This window comes from Bombyx mori, chromosome 8, assembly GCF_030269925.1.
Source record: "Bombyx mori chromosome 8, ASM3026992v2".
Taxonomy (NCBI): domain Eukaryota; kingdom Metazoa; phylum Arthropoda; class Insecta; order Lepidoptera; family Bombycidae; genus Bombyx; species Bombyx mori.
In genome coordinates, this window is record NC_085114.1 from 4,186,839 (window position 1) to 4,199,605 (window position 12,767).

A 12,767-nucleotide genomic window follows, 5' to 3' on the forward strand; every position below is an offset into this window, starting at 1 on the left:
TCGCACACCATGTGCAGTTCGATCCAACTTGAGGATAGGATGGTTTTTATTTCGATGAATGGTCGCAATATTTATTAATTAACAATAAAATGATTTCTTATGTTGATTTTTGTTATTAATTGTAAGTTTCATAAGTCTAAAACAGATGGCGCCTTAAATCAGTTTTTACAGACAATTGTTATACTGTGACTTTAATATCTCATAGATGGCGCTGTGCTAAAAATACCAACGTTTCACATAAGCTACAATTTAATGGCATAAGCACCACGTGTTTCTGAGGCTAAAGTATAAGTGAAATTTATTTCGTAGTAAACGCAATACAGTGAAATCCAATTGTTCTTACGTTGTCAATTTTTGGTATTAGCATAGGCGGCCGCGAGTTATTTAGAAACAAAAACCTAAGCCACAGCCACAGCAACGTGTGGCCGGGTCCGCTAGTACCTATATATAAAAATGAATTGCTGTTCGTTAGTCTCGCTAAAACTCGAGTACGGCTGGACCGATTTGGCTAATTTTGATCTTGATTTATTTGTGGAAGTCCAGAGAAGGTTTAAAAGGTAGATAAATATGAAAATGCTCGGAATTAAATAAAAATAACAATTTGGTTTTTCCATTGATGTGTCCCCCATCGGACGGATTCCTTTTGTTTGTTTTAGGTTTATTTTATACAAAACTTTAGGTTTTTTAATTATCGATTGAGGCACTACGAAGTCTGCCGAGTCAGCTAGTAATAAAATAAAAAGTCATATCCATATTTACACTGACTTGTAAGCTCAAACATTTCTCTAATCTCGACACACGACCCGTCCCCACACGTATGTACAGTGCACTCAGTCGAACAAACACAAAATCTTATAAATTTATATTAATCAAACATACATACGTAAGCCAGTAGTCAAAACCAAACATCACTAATTATAAATCAAGTATTACATAGCTCTATGAAAACAAAACTTGAAGATGAACGCAAGCAAATACATGTCCGAGTCTTTTTATTTGTCCTACCTATACTGATAGCCTTGAGAGGCTTATATCAGCGTCACCGGAGCTAGGTGAGCTCACGGGGCTCTAACCTGGCGGAGTTGCTAGCACTGACCCTAACAAGAGCAGTGCTTCGCAGAATCTACCACCGGATCGGAAACGCGACCCACTGAGAATATCAAGTGTTAGTTTACTCGCTGAGCCCTTCGTCGCAAGCGACGGGTTCGACGAGGACGATGACCGGTGCTTGAGGTACCTAAAAGAACCGTTATTGGATCGGGAAGATCCGAAATGACGGCCCGAGACAATTGGACCTCATCATACTGGTAGGGTGGGTTGTGACCTGCACTGGTGCTATCAACTTGCTGCAAAGCAGTAATACATTACGGTCTGAAGGATGAAGTGACCGTTATACAATACATTTGAGACACGCACTTGCCCGTGATGTCCATGGGCTTCAGTAACCACTAAAACCAGATAGACGGAGAGCTTGTTCAACAATCCTAAAAGTAACAAAAGAAAAATGTCGCAAGTTGTATTTTATTTTGTGTGTGTTGTCTGTAAAATTTAACTTCTTATCAGGTAGGCTTTGAAGTAGTTAGCAAGACAGCATTATCCGTTAAAAAAATACTCGAGTCACTATTTAGATTGTTGAAAAACAAAAGATGTTTTTGTATTTCGAATTTCTCATTGTAAAGTTTAATTACCTGCTGGTTCTGAGAAGGGCTTTTGTGGCCACGAAATAGACGGGTAGGATTTAATCGCTACCTGCTTATGTTGTTTAATGTTGTAGAATATTGAAAGAGCCTTCTCCGAGTCACCAAAAATATTTGGAATATCTACATATATAAAAATGAATTGCTATTCGACAGTCTCGCTAAAACTCGAGAACGGCTGGACCGATTTGGCTTATTTTGGTCTTAAATTATTTGTGGAGATCCAGAGAAGGTTTAAAAAGTAGATAAATATGAAAATGCTCGGAATTAAATAAAAATAACTGTTAACGAACGAAGCGGTGCCCCCCCTCTACGTGCTGCGGGACGCGCGCGCGCCGCCGCCAGCCCATTCCGCCACCGACCGGCCGTGCGATCGCGCGCGCCCGCTGCACACAATTTTTGTTGGCGCGTCTATTACAAAGGAGCCTCCGTGATTCAAGAAAACACGCGCGGCCATCACAAGTTGCTGCCGCGTGTTACATCAAGAAGCCTCGTTAACAAGATTCGAGCCGGATACAACTTTAAACATCGTTTCAAGACAAAACGGAACAAAGGAGTATATCGACATTGGCGAGGTCATTCGAGAAACATCGAGACACGGATTGCTTCGCGGCGCGTCGGCGTGAATCATACAAATTCAAGACAAGACTACAACAAATCAAGAAATATTGCTGTGTTGTGCCAGTTTTTACGAATACAGTGCAAATCATTTTGATTTTATAAATTCCAGCGATCCGACGCCAGACCACGCCGCGCGGCCGCGTGGCTAGCTGCAGTCGCGCCTGTCCTTTCTGCTTCGCATTGCTTCTGTCGCAACTTCTCTGCTTTAAGTATTGTTTTGTATTCTTCCCTTTTTTCTCTCACGCTAATTATTGCTAATTATTAATTGCTTTCAGTTGAAAAATTTGAAATTGATTTCGGTTGGTGTCATTTGCTTATTTATTTGCACGATGGATATTAAATCATTAAAGAAAACTAGATCTAGCCATAAGGCGAAGCTTACCATATTTAAAACATATATAGATTCACTTTTGCCTAGTAAAAGGGTCAATGAGGTACAAGCTTTTGAATTAAAGGCTCGCTTAGATAAAATTCTAGATTTATACAATGAGTTCGATTCAGTTCAGACTGATTTAGAAAGTCTTGTGGAAATTTCAGATGATGAACACAAGGAAAGAGAGATTTTCGAGAACAGCTACTTCGGCTGCGTGGCTTTTGCACAGAAGATGCTCAGCGCTGCCTCTGCGGATCAGGATGCCGGGTCGGTGACGGGTTCTAATATTAACACTGGACCGTCTGGTAGGCCAAACTTTAAATTACCTACTATAAATTTGCCGATCTTTTCTGGACGCTATCAGGAATGGCTAGAATATCACGACACTTACAAATCCCTTATACACGACAACACAACCATTCCCAAAATTCATAAGTTTCACTACTTACGAAATACATTAAAAGAGAGCGCTTCATATATTATTAAATCCCTAGAGTTCTCCGCTGAAAATTATGACATCGCATGGGATCTGTTGTGCGATCGATATAATAACGATCGAATTTTGGTCAATAATCACATACAAGCAATATTTAACATACCACCAATAGTTCAAGAATCTTCCAAGGCTTTAAGAAGTACAATAGATTCAGTTAATCGAAATTTAAGAGCTTTAAAAACACTGAATCTACCTACAGAGCACTGGGACATTATCATAATACACATGGTGTCTGGTAAGTTAGACCCAGGCACACTACGTGACTGGGAAGAGAAACGCAATAATTTAACGAGATTACCTACGTTACAAGATTTTCACACATTTCTAAAAAATCGTGCTGACTTACTAGAGACAGTGGAAGAATCATCAACATATACAAAACCGCAACAATCACAACGCAGACACAGCGATATTACTCACAACCGTCCAAAGACGTTTGTAGTTAACCAAACACAAAAACAAGCGCTGTTTAGATGTCCTGTGTGCAAGAATAATCATGCAATTTACCAATGTATGAAATTCAAATCAATGCCGATTGAGATGCGTCTTGACCGAGTTAAACAATTAAATCTATGCACAAACTGTTTGCGTGCAGGTCATGATGAACAGCGCTGTAGGCTCAGTTCCTGTAAGCTGTGCACACACCGCCACAACACTCTGTTACACAATAAAAACACTGTTCCGGAAGCTTCAACTTCATCAGCGGGCTGTGTAGTCTTGCCCACTGTGCAGGAACAGACTCAAAAGGAATCGAGTGGTGTCACACTCTCATCCACACATCACAGTCAGGTACTTCTATCCACTGCTATGGTCAATATACAAGGCTGTGATGGTCAAACACATAAAGTTCGTGTACTACTCGACAATGGAAGTACATCTAGTTTTGTCACAGAAACTTTACGAGCGAAATTAGGAATACGCAGTTATTCTACTTCACTACTAGTACAAGGGTTGAACAATCAGTCCTCAAAAATTACAAAAAGATGTGACGTCACCATATCGTCACTCACAAACAGTGGTTATACAACTGACGTCAATTGTTTTGTTGTACCACATATCACTCAGTTGATACCTACTTCACAAATTAATTGCAATTTCTTTTCCATTCCCTCTCGCATCCACCTCGCGGATCCAACCTTCTCCACGCCGTCTGAGGTGCAGATGTTGCTGGGGGCGGACATCTTTTGGGATGTCCTTCAAAACAATCATATTGTCCTGGGAAAGAACAAGCCAACTCTGATTGAAACAACATTAGGGTGGCTTGTCACCGGCTCTATACAATCAAACACAAAATTTAACACCAACAATACAGTCCATTGCCATTTTCTAAACAACAATGAGCTTGATGAGAAGTTAGACAAATTTTTCGAACTAGAATCAGTTCCCTCTGCTCAACAAATCCATACTAAAGGTGAGAGTGAGTGTGAACAAATATTTACACAAACAACAAAGCGCCACCCAGATGGCAAATTTATTGTTACCATTCCATTAAAAGGATCACCTGAATCTTTAGGGGATTCCAAACAACAAGCTCTAATTAGGTTTCAATCTTTGGAACGTAAATTTAAACGCAACGCAGAGTTCAAAAAAAAATACACAAATTTTCTTGAAGAATATTTGGCTTTAGGTCACATGTCAGAAAATGAAACAATACAAAACGACTGCATTTCATACTTCATGCCTCATCATGGCGTTTTGCGGGAAAACAGCCTCACTACAAAATTACGTACAGTCTTTGATTGTTCAGCTGTAACAAGCACGGGTTTATCATTCAATGATATTCAACATATTGGGCCAACTGTACAAGATGATTTACTTAGCATATTGATTCGATTTAGACAGCATAAGTTTGTAGTAACGTCAGATATAGAAAAAATGTATAGACAAATTTATGTTAACAATAAACAACGATGTTTGCAACAAATATTTTGGCGATCACACCCCAGCCAGCCAATTAAACAATATAAATTAAACACAGTCACATATGGGACCGCATCAGCACCGTATTTAGCAACTAGATGTCTGGTACAGCTGGGACAAGAATGCACCAATGAGGATGTTCGGGAAGCAATTTTACACGATTTTTATGTAGATGATTATATATCTGGGCATGATGATGAAAAAACTTTAATACAAATATGTAAAGGCGTCATTCAGACGTTAGAAGGCGCACGTTTTCATTTACGTAAATGGCTGTCCAATCAACCGTCTATCCTGGATGATATTGTTAGCGAAAATAATACAGACGAGTTATTAAACTTAAACAAACATGATTATACAAAAACATTAGGTTTACTCTGGGCCTGTAAAAAGGACACATTATTATTTGCAGTAAATAAAATATCAAATCAGCCTAACACAAATAAACGTACAATTTTATCCACAATTGCTCAAGTGTTTGATCCACTTGGTTTAATTAATCCTTGCATGTTACAGGCAAAACTCATATTACAAACACTATGGGCTAAGAATATCACATGGGATGACCAGCTACCTGCTGATGTTGAGTCACAATGGCACGACTTTATTAAATACTTACCAGAAATTACAAAAATAGAAATCCCTCGTAGAGTGTTATGCAATTCGTATGTTAAGGTCGAATTGCACGCATTTTCTGATGCCTCCATTAAGGCCTATTCAGCTTGTATATATCTACGCTCAGTGTCTGAAACTGGGAATGTACAAGTACATTTGATACTTGCAAAGGGCAGAGTGGCACCATTGAAGCAAAGGCTGACTATGCGGCGCCCTTCTCGCTACAAGGTTAACAAAAAGGGTAGTAAATTCATTACGTTTAAACATTGACTCAACATTTTTTTGGTGTGACTCAACTATTGTGCTGGGCTGGATCAAAACATGCAAGTTAAAACTAAAACAATTTGTATACAATAGAATTAATGAGATCACTAATAATTCTTATCCTAATTCATGGAACTACGTTCCCACAGATATGAACCCGGCTGACATTGGTTCTCGCGGTCTTAATGCAGCGCAACTTCAATCTTCACTTTTGTGGTGGGGAGGTCCGCACTTCTTACATCAAACAGATGTGCAGTGGCCCACACAGCCACAAGATGTGAATATTGCTAGTTTGCCAGAAATGAAACATCAATGCCATCTGTCAACTGATGACTTTCATTGTCAGAATTTCAATATTTCTCAATATTTTAACAATTTTTCTGAATTTAGTAAATTACAACGTATCATAGCTTATGTAAAAAGATTCATTTCCAACTGTCAATATTCTCGCAATAAAACATCAGGTCCCTTGACTGTCACAGAACTAAATACTGCATTAGAATTATTGTGCAAACAAGTACAACGTGATTCATACTGTAAACAATACTCACAATTTCTTAATAAAGGCCCGCTGTCTCCTAAGGACAAACTTCTCAAATTAAACCCTTTTATTGACCATGCAGGTATAATACGAGTAGGAGGTAGACTGTCAAACTCTCACTATGATTACAACACAAAGCACCCTATCTTACTAGACGCATCACATCACATAACTAAAATATTAGTCACACACTATCACAAAATTCTTTTACATGCTGGACCACAGCTGTTGTTATCAACGTTGCGACATAAATACTGGATAGTCAATGGTCGTAATCTTTGTAGAAATGTTACTCGAAATTGCATATCCTGCCTTAGATTTGCAGGCAAAACTTATCAGCCTATCATGGGCAACCTACCTCTACAAAGATTGCAAGCAGACTACCCTTTCAGTAATACAGCTGTGGACTATGCTGGTCCCATCATGATGGCAAACAGAAAAGGTCGTGGCTGTCAGTTGAAGAAGGCATATATTGCCGTTTTTGTTTGCCTGGCAGTGAGAGCGATGCACATAGAACTCGTCACCGACTTAAGTTCTAAAGGTTTCATTGCAGCCTTAAATAGATTTATTGCCCGCAGAGGTAAGCCAGCTGTCATCTACTCCGACAACGGAACTAATTTCGTGGGTGCTTGCAACGAAATAGTTAGGTTTCTAAAAAATCAATCTAACGATATTATTTCATACGGTGCTGAAAACGAAATTAATTTCAAATTTAGTCCAGCCTACAGTCCACATTTTAACGGCGTAGCAGAAGGGTCAGTTAAATCAATTAAAAAACATTTAACTCATGTATTGTCAATGGCTCATTTGGATTATGAAGAGATGAACACTGTATTGGTTCAAATTGAGGCAATACTGAATTCTAGACCTCTCACTCCAATTTCATCTGATCCATCAGATTTAGTTCCTCTTACACCAGCGCATTTCTTGATTGGACGAACGCTCACTATGTTACCTGCTCCCCAGGTCGATGATACTCCAGTTCATATGCTTTCCAGATATAAAAGGATACAATTATTAAAAACACATTTTTGGAATCGATACTACAAGGAGTACGTTTCAGAATTGCAGATCCGAAACAAATGGCGCACAAATAGAGGACAACCACAGCCAGGAGAGATGGTTCTCATTAAAGATGATCGGCTGCCCCCCAATAGATGGCTGCTGGGACGTGTCACCACAGTTTACCCAGGCGCTGACGGCGTCAACCGGGTGGCAGACGTAAAAACTACTTCAGGAACCTTACGCAGAGCTTGGAATAGGCTCTGTCCATTACCAGTTATGTTGGACCAGAAAGATGCATCTGCTCCAAGAGGGCCAGTTTGTTAACGAACGAAGCGGTGCCCCCCCTCTACGTGCTGCGGGACGCGCGCGCGCCGCCGCCAGCCCATTCCGCCACCGACCGGCCGTGCGATCGCGCGCGCCCGCTGCACACAATTTTTGTTGGCGCGTCTATTACAAAGGAGCCTCCGTGATTCAAGAAAACACGCGCGGCCATCACAAGTTGCTGCCGCGTGTTACATCAAGAAGCCTCGTTAACAATAACAATTTTGTTTTTCCTTTGATGTGTCCCCCGTCGGATGGATTCCTTTTGTTTGTTTTAAGCTTATTTTATACAAAAGCTTAGGTCTTTTATTTATCGATTTAGTCACTACGAAGTCTGCCGGGTCAACTAGTAAAAAACATATATTTAAAGTTGTATTTAAATATAAGCGACTGTAGTATGAATTGTACTGAATAATGGCTATATGTAATACTATATAATACTTATATACGACCTGTAACGACCTATGCGAGTATGGTGTTCGCTCAAGCGACCCCGACATTGCGGGTCAACCGTTAAAGCATCATGTTTTGTTAGGAACTTCGATTTTCTCGACAATTTAGGCCTCGAATCCATAGCGTCGGAGCGGTACTTCGATAAGACGATGCGGCATGATAATCGCTTCAGCGTGGCTGACGCTGAACCCTGGAACCTTGCAGCTCTAATACTACAGCAAGCATAGGGATCTGGCAAGGGACCCTGATAACCATACTCGTCGAACTTGCTAAAGAGTTCGACGTGAAACCCAACCTGCACATCAGCCCGTTGAGTTTCTCGCCGGATCTTCTCAGTGGGTCGCGACTCCGATCTGGTAGTAGATGCATCCGCGAAACAGCTGTCTTTGACAGTCTCCGTTACGTCTACTTCGGAGATGCTCGGGTAGCTATTAGAAAATCGCATCCCCGCTGCCTGAGCAAGTGCTGGCCCCCATCCGTCCTGGTGAGTCTGTAAAAACCTCGGGCCTCTGGTAACCGTTCCCGTCTAAAAAGAGGCTGTGTGCTTCTTACCTGAAGCCATGAAATACTTCGCGGCAGAAATAGGAGGATGTTTGTGTGTGCTTAGTGCCCAATTACGTTTGACAATCGCAGTACGCTGGCCAATCACTCAGAGAACGCCGCTGCACAGTAAATTTCTATGTCGCCTTTTATGGAACTCACAAGTCGAGACGGGACCTGTTGTATTCAGTACACAGCCAGATAAAGTTCCCGGTATCAGTAAAAAAATAATTGTTTAAAAAAAACTAACAAAATACGCTTTTATAGAAAATCCAACTAAAAAACAGAAAATAAATTTTAATAAATTTGAATTAAAAATAGTGTCATAAAAAATTCATTTTATTATAAAAAAGCGTGGGGTGCTTTTCAGAATATAATCAAAATAACTCTTCTGCGACTCATCTCTGTTTATAAAATATTTATAACTACTGATACCATGCACCCGACGCATTTTTTACAATAAAATCATTTTTTCTTACACTTATTTTTAATTCAAATTTATTCAAATTATATTCTATTTTTTTGTTGAATTTACTATAAAAGCGTATTTTGTTATTTATAATTTTTTTTTTGAATTTCAATTTTTTCATTTTCTTTTAAAATATATAGTGATGTTATCGGTCCATAATAAGTATAATAAATTTTGAGTTACTCCGACGTTTTGAAGGGGGTCAAAATCATCTTCGAAGATTCCGTTACATACTAACATACTAACTACTATTAAAGCGTATTAAAAATTAACAATTATCGAACATAATTTTATTGTCCGCATGCTTCGTGGCCTGACAGCGGTTGGCGCCGCTGGCTCAAGAGCTTATCAACTGTGAGAGTCGGATAATAATGAAAAAGCCGCCGCCTTGCCGTCCAGGTATTTACCTTCCTTTGCCGTTTTTTGATAGGTCGCGACAGAAAATCGTTGTTGCCGCTTATCTTTCGGATAATGGGAGCCCTGCTAATGGAAGTCCATAGACAATTTTAGAACAATACGGTTCCGTATTTTGTATTTGAAGTGTTACATTTTTGTCTCTATGAATTTCATTTTAAATTCGTTCTCGGAATTGTTAATGTATCTATGGAGATTTTAGGGACGACTCGAGACTCATGATATTTATTTCTGGATGTACATATTTCTATATTTTACACGATTTGCCTTTTTAAATACCTCTTTAGTCTATGCATACGAAAACCTTACAGTGTTTGAAGTCGTTGCGTCCTAAAGGATACCCATAGACACAGCCCACTGAGCTTTTCGCCGGGTCTTATCAGTGGGGCGCGATTCCGATCCGGTGGTAGATTCTGCGGAGCACATGCTCACAAGTAACTTCCACGACAAAGGAACAGGAGGTATAGTTTAATAAAGATCACACTAGCAGAAATTAAAATTTGCATAATTATTGGTAGAGGTAAGTCAACGGTAGGCCGCGGCTGGGATCTGCCCCTGGCATTGCTGACGTCCATGAGTGACGGTAACTTACCATCATGTGGTCCGTAAGCTCGTTCAAACGTCTAGGCAATTAAAAAGTCATAAATTGAAAAACGAATTTAATATTTGCCAACATGAGATGTTTTAAGAAATTTAATGGTCTGCTACTCGATTATGCCAAAGGAAATTGTAGGTCTATCAATGGTTTGCTTTTAAACGCACTATTAATTACATAATTGAATTCAATCATCATAAATAAAGGTCCGAAGATAATATTATGAAGACTGAACTGGATTATATCGAATCAACAACATAAATATAGTGAGTTTTTGTCGAGAACACGAGATTGTAAGAAATATTATGTAAATTAGATTGACTCGAACAGGCAAAAATACAGCGCTTGTCAAAGTTTAGAAAATTTAAGCAACATTTGAAGCGAATTTCTATTGATAGGCTTTGAGATGAACTGGTTTACTTATTCCGTCGACCGGTTATATTAAATTAATTAATACTCTTCTGCTAAACGATATTAGTAAAGGAGCGTAATAATTTTAAGAAATGCTTTAATTAAATTTGGGTTTAGTATTGTTAATATATAAAAACATTGCTATCAGAATACTTACCGCGAACACTCGTAATCACAGCTTAAGATACGAACAATTTGAGAGAAATAATGAGTAGGGTACACACTGTTCGAACCCCACAAGCGTATTGTTCATCATTGAAATCATAAAATTCTTAAAGGTACTGTTATAATATTCGATTGCAGCATGGTCAATACAAAGTAAACTGCTGACCTAGCCTCAGTTGTTTACTTCGATTCTAGGTAATGACGCAAATCGAAAGTTTCGTCAGCATTTCGGTTACCACGGTAAAGCAGATCGGTTTGAGACCTCGTTGTGGACACTCATCTAAAACGTGTACTTTCATATAATAAAATTACATTTTTCAGTTTCTCTAAAAAGTGTTTTTTAAAAAGTCTCCATCATCCCACCCCGTAACAGTACAGATGCTTAGTCAGATCTTATTCAGGGTTCATTTAACACCTTGGCTGCGGGAAGTAAAATCATAAACCTTCATCTGATGTGGCGGCGGGTTGAATTGCACCCCCGACGATATTTCCATTAATGCGTGGTAGGTCTTTCTTGACCCACCGGCATTAGGGTAGATTAAAGTGCTATAAGTTTGCGAAAACATACTTTCGTCGCGAATACAAGCAGGCGTCCGAGAGTCGTGCGAGCCGGTCTCCGAGGTCAATGAAGGCCAAATCCCAGACCCAGCCGCGAACACGGTCAGGACCGGCAGCCGCGTCTTTCTTCTGCATCCTCGACTTCGTTGCACGAATCTCTTCCTCCGAGAGGTTTGGAAGGACCACCGCGGCATCGGCATCAAAACGCGGCGGCGTGCCCATGGTCTCAAAGTGCTTCTCCATCCACGGGGGTATATTTTAATTTCTAACACAAGACAACGTAATCGTTTTTATTTTGTTTTAGCTTTAATTTAATAAATATTTGACAAGCACTGATATAAAAAGGCAACAACGCAAAACAAACTCATTGTTCGTCTTTTTGTTTTCAGATTAAAACCGCAGCATAATAACATTGATAGAAGATAAGTGGCATTTTTAATGACTTTTGATGTGATCCACTAGTTGAATTTATAACTACTCGTAATATACTGCTTTAAACTTGTTTTTAATAATATCTCGGGATTAAAGGGTTTCAGGAAGGATATTATGACATGAATTATATAATAATAATAATAAAGATAAACTAAACATACAAAATTGTAGCTTACTCTTTACTTGTGCGTGTTTTTTTTGTGCAAATGAGTGAACGAGCTCACGGCTCTCGTGGTTTTAAGTAGTTACCGGAGTCCATAGACATAAAAAGTAAATGTCGCGATCTAACTTAAGACATGAGGCTGAGGACTCAGCTGTACCATATGTATGTCCTACCGATTGCGATATAAATAATCTTTTATTTAGGCTGGCGCGAAATATCCTACAAATTCTTCCTAAGAAGCGGTGGGATATGTGGGACCAAATTGAGTGGACTTTTTATATTGCTTATACGGGTTAAGAAGCTCATGGCTTACCTGATGTTAAGTGGTTACCGGAGCCCAAAGTCATCAATAACGTAAATGCCGCGCAGATAATATTTTTTCGAGTTTGATTTGTGTTAAGTACGTGTTTCATTATAAAGAAAAATGTAGGTACATCTGTGGGATTCGAATATCGGCACGACTTTTTGGCGGGAACGCGAGGAGTGAAGTGGTGTGATTTGTTTTATTTTGTCTATTTAGTGCTTCTTCAGGTTTAAATATGTAGTAACGGTGGTTTATTAACTGTTTAATATCTGTGAAAGTGCACAAATGTGGGAAAATGAAACAAAGCCGCTGGACGCAACTTCTCGGGATCCTCCAAAAAGTCCACTGAAAAAATCTTAGTAAATGACTACCATTTTACTGAGATTATATTTCATCCCATATCATCTCAT

The 12,767-nt window shown here is 39.3% G+C and overlaps 1 protein-coding gene across 5 annotated transcripts; it reads left to right on the forward strand.

Annotated features, from left to right (window-relative positions):
* Nucleotides 1–2,056: 2,056 nt before the first annotated feature.
* On the forward strand, nt 2,057–12,055 carry LOC105842393 (uncharacterized). Of its 5 annotated transcripts, XM_062669675.1 has the most exons (4): nt 2,057–3,976; nt 7,591–9,714; nt 11,490–11,709; nt 11,848–12,055. In XM_062669675.1, the coding sequence occupies exons 1-2, from the start codon at nt 2,648–2,650 to the stop codon at nt 7,750–7,752; spliced, it is 1,491 nt and encodes a 496-aa protein (XP_062525659.1). In that variant the 5' UTR covers nt 2,057–2,647; the 3' UTR covers nt 7,753–9,714; nt 11,490–11,709; nt 11,848–12,055. The 5 variants fall into 4 exon arrangements, with proteins under 5 accessions (XP_062525659.1, XP_062525658.1, XP_062525656.1 ...); XM_062669672.1 differs by lacking the exon at nt 2,057–3,976 and having other exon boundaries at nt 3,986–9,714; XM_062669674.1 differs by lacking the exon at nt 2,057–3,976 and having other exon boundaries at nt 3,986–9,714; nt 11,487–11,709.
* The last annotated feature ends 712 nt before the right edge of the window (nt 12,056–12,767 follow it).